Source organism: Octopus bimaculoides, chromosome 4 (genome assembly GCF_001194135.2).
Source record: "Octopus bimaculoides isolate UCB-OBI-ISO-001 chromosome 4, ASM119413v2, whole genome shotgun sequence".
Classification (NCBI taxonomy): domain Eukaryota; kingdom Metazoa; phylum Mollusca; class Cephalopoda; order Octopoda; family Octopodidae; genus Octopus; species Octopus bimaculoides.
Window position 1 is genome coordinate 141,127,367 of NC_068984.1, and position 2,276 is coordinate 141,129,642.

At 37.0% G+C, this 2,276-nt stretch overlaps 1 protein-coding gene across 1 annotated transcript in view; it reads left to right on the plus strand.

Annotated features, from left to right (window-relative positions):
• The first annotated feature begins 680 nt into the window (after nucleotides 1-680).
• Nucleotides 681-2,276, plus strand: part of LOC106882861 (cilia- and flagella- associated protein 210) — a 48,926-nt gene continuing 47,330 nt past the window's right edge. The window contains exons 1-2 of the mRNA XM_014933663.2: nucleotides 681-877; nucleotides 1,825-1,998. Of these exons, the coding sequence (XP_014789149.2) occupies nucleotides 698-877; nucleotides 1,825-1,998 (354 nt within the window). The 5' untranslated portion in view covers nucleotides 681-697. The remainder of the gene's footprint in view (nucleotides 878-1,824; nucleotides 1,999-2,276) is intronic.

The window sequence follows — 2,276 nt, forward strand, 5'->3', positions numbered from 1 at the left end:
TACACTGTTGCAGCGTATTCGTTTATCCATAAGGATATAACATCTGGCGACGAGGATCGTTCGAAACTCACATTGGTTATTTGAAAATTTCTGTGTCATGAAAAACCTATTAGACGCAGTAGAACAGCTTTAAGAGAAGCAACAGGAACAACTACAGGAGTTGCAAAAACGAATACAACAACAACAACAACAATAATCAATTGAGTTATAGTCGGTGAAGTCCGAAAATCCAGTAGGCTCGTTTATCCAGTAATCATTAGAAAGTCGGAAAATTGCCTTGCTGTATTTGTTTCGGATCTTTACCTTCTCAGTTCAAATCAACTTTGCTTTCCATTCTTTTTATGGTCAAGAACTGGGATCTGTCTAACCTGATCTGAATGTAATTAGAAATATGAATCACTCCGTGCTGGAGGCGCAAAAAGCAATTTTTTTTTTCTGAAATCATTGCTACTAACTTGCTCTCAATTAGACAAAAAAAGTACATTCTATTTTTTTAATTCCTTTTGTCTCAGTATTAAATATTTGTTTGAATTTTTCCGTAAGCTTGTTGTCATCGTCATTGTTATTGCTTCTGTTGATGCTGTTGTTGTTTCTGTTGTGTAGTTTTGCCTGTGTCGGTACCCACGACACAGCCATACATGCGCAGTCACTTACATTCTGTTTTTATCATTTCTTTCCAGATTATTTCGAAGCGAAGATGCCCAAAGTCGATGTGGATCAGGTGATGGTGTTAATGCCCGAGGATTGGGAGAGGATCCAGTATGAGTTACATATGAGGGAAATAGAAGCGGAGAAAATCAAAATATTGAAGAAAAATAAAGAAGAGATTGCGGAAAAATCAAAAAAATTTGTTCAACACTGGCCCAACACATTAGCAGTAAGTGATACATTCTGTGATATTGCTCAAAATCTGGCGAGATGCTGGGTAAAATTCTATCCTGCGAAGCAGTTTATTCCTTTTTCAATGTTTCTTCAAGACTTCGTTAGTGGAGGGAAGTAACTCTCATGATTTTGTTAAGGCTTCCGAAACTGGTGAGATGGAGTGCCGAAGAGTTTCCACAGACCCGAAACCTTCCTCAGACATTTACAGCTGAATGGACTCCATTAAAGTGTCCCAAGATGGTGCAATATCGTGTAAATATGCACGTGAATAAGTATACATTTATATATATATATAAAACAAAGTTATTTTATTCCACACGGGTAGAAGTATAGGGAAAATAAACGTTGAAAATGCGCTGAGAATAGTTATAATATTCTTTATTATTATGTTTAAAGCTTTAACCGGTTTCACAGTTTACACTAATTTTCAAAACATTCAAATAGAGAGGCGTGGATTATGTCGCAGCTGTTTTGTTTCTGACTGGTATTTGAAGCTTATGGCTCTATAAGTATTCTACTTCATTGTTCTGTATAATACCTTCTTATATAACGCATTCTATGATTATACTTTATTCTGTATAATATATTCGCGCATGGTGTACTCTATTGCATTTTTTGTAAAGTACATTCTTATATATTGTTTTCTGTTCTGTCTTTGTTAAATGAGATTTATCAGAGAATGATTTACCACAGATATCACAGTGGCATGATTCCTCTCCTGTGTGAATTTTGTTTGTATTGGAGTAGGTCGCTACTTCCAGTAGAAAGTTTACCAGAAATATATCAGTGGTGTTTCTTCTTTCCTGTATTAATATGCTTTCCCGAAAGATTTATAGGTGTGTGTGGTTGTGTGCACGCGAGCGGGCGGTGAGTATCGTCATGGTGATTCTGTTAAGTATAATAATGTTGCTGATAAGGAACGTGGTGTTTATGTCACTTTAGAGTCTCCGCCAGAAGAAAATCGAAGACTTCAAACGTAAACAACTGATGGAAGAGGAGGAGAAGAAACAAAAGGACATTGAATGGGCCGAGTACCAAGCAGAAGTAAGGAAGAATGCCATTGCAGAAGCCAAGAAAAAAATGTACTTCCAGACAGATCGCATCAAAGGTTTGCATGTGAGTAGTTGTGTCCTCTCACGTTTCCGTGTCTGGGCTGGTTTTCATTGTGGGTGTCGGGAAATGGACCTGGTTCTTGGTTTAAGCTTTGCAGATGCATGTGAATGCATAAACGATGACAGGTGATTGACTGTATGTGAATGATTAAACTGAGATAAGGTGATTAAGATCGGATGAATGAAGCACTGTGTGTTGAGGTCAAGGACTAGTTGAGTAGACCAGGTGCTTGTAAATTAATACGAACATACATACATACACACATGTATATATATATATAT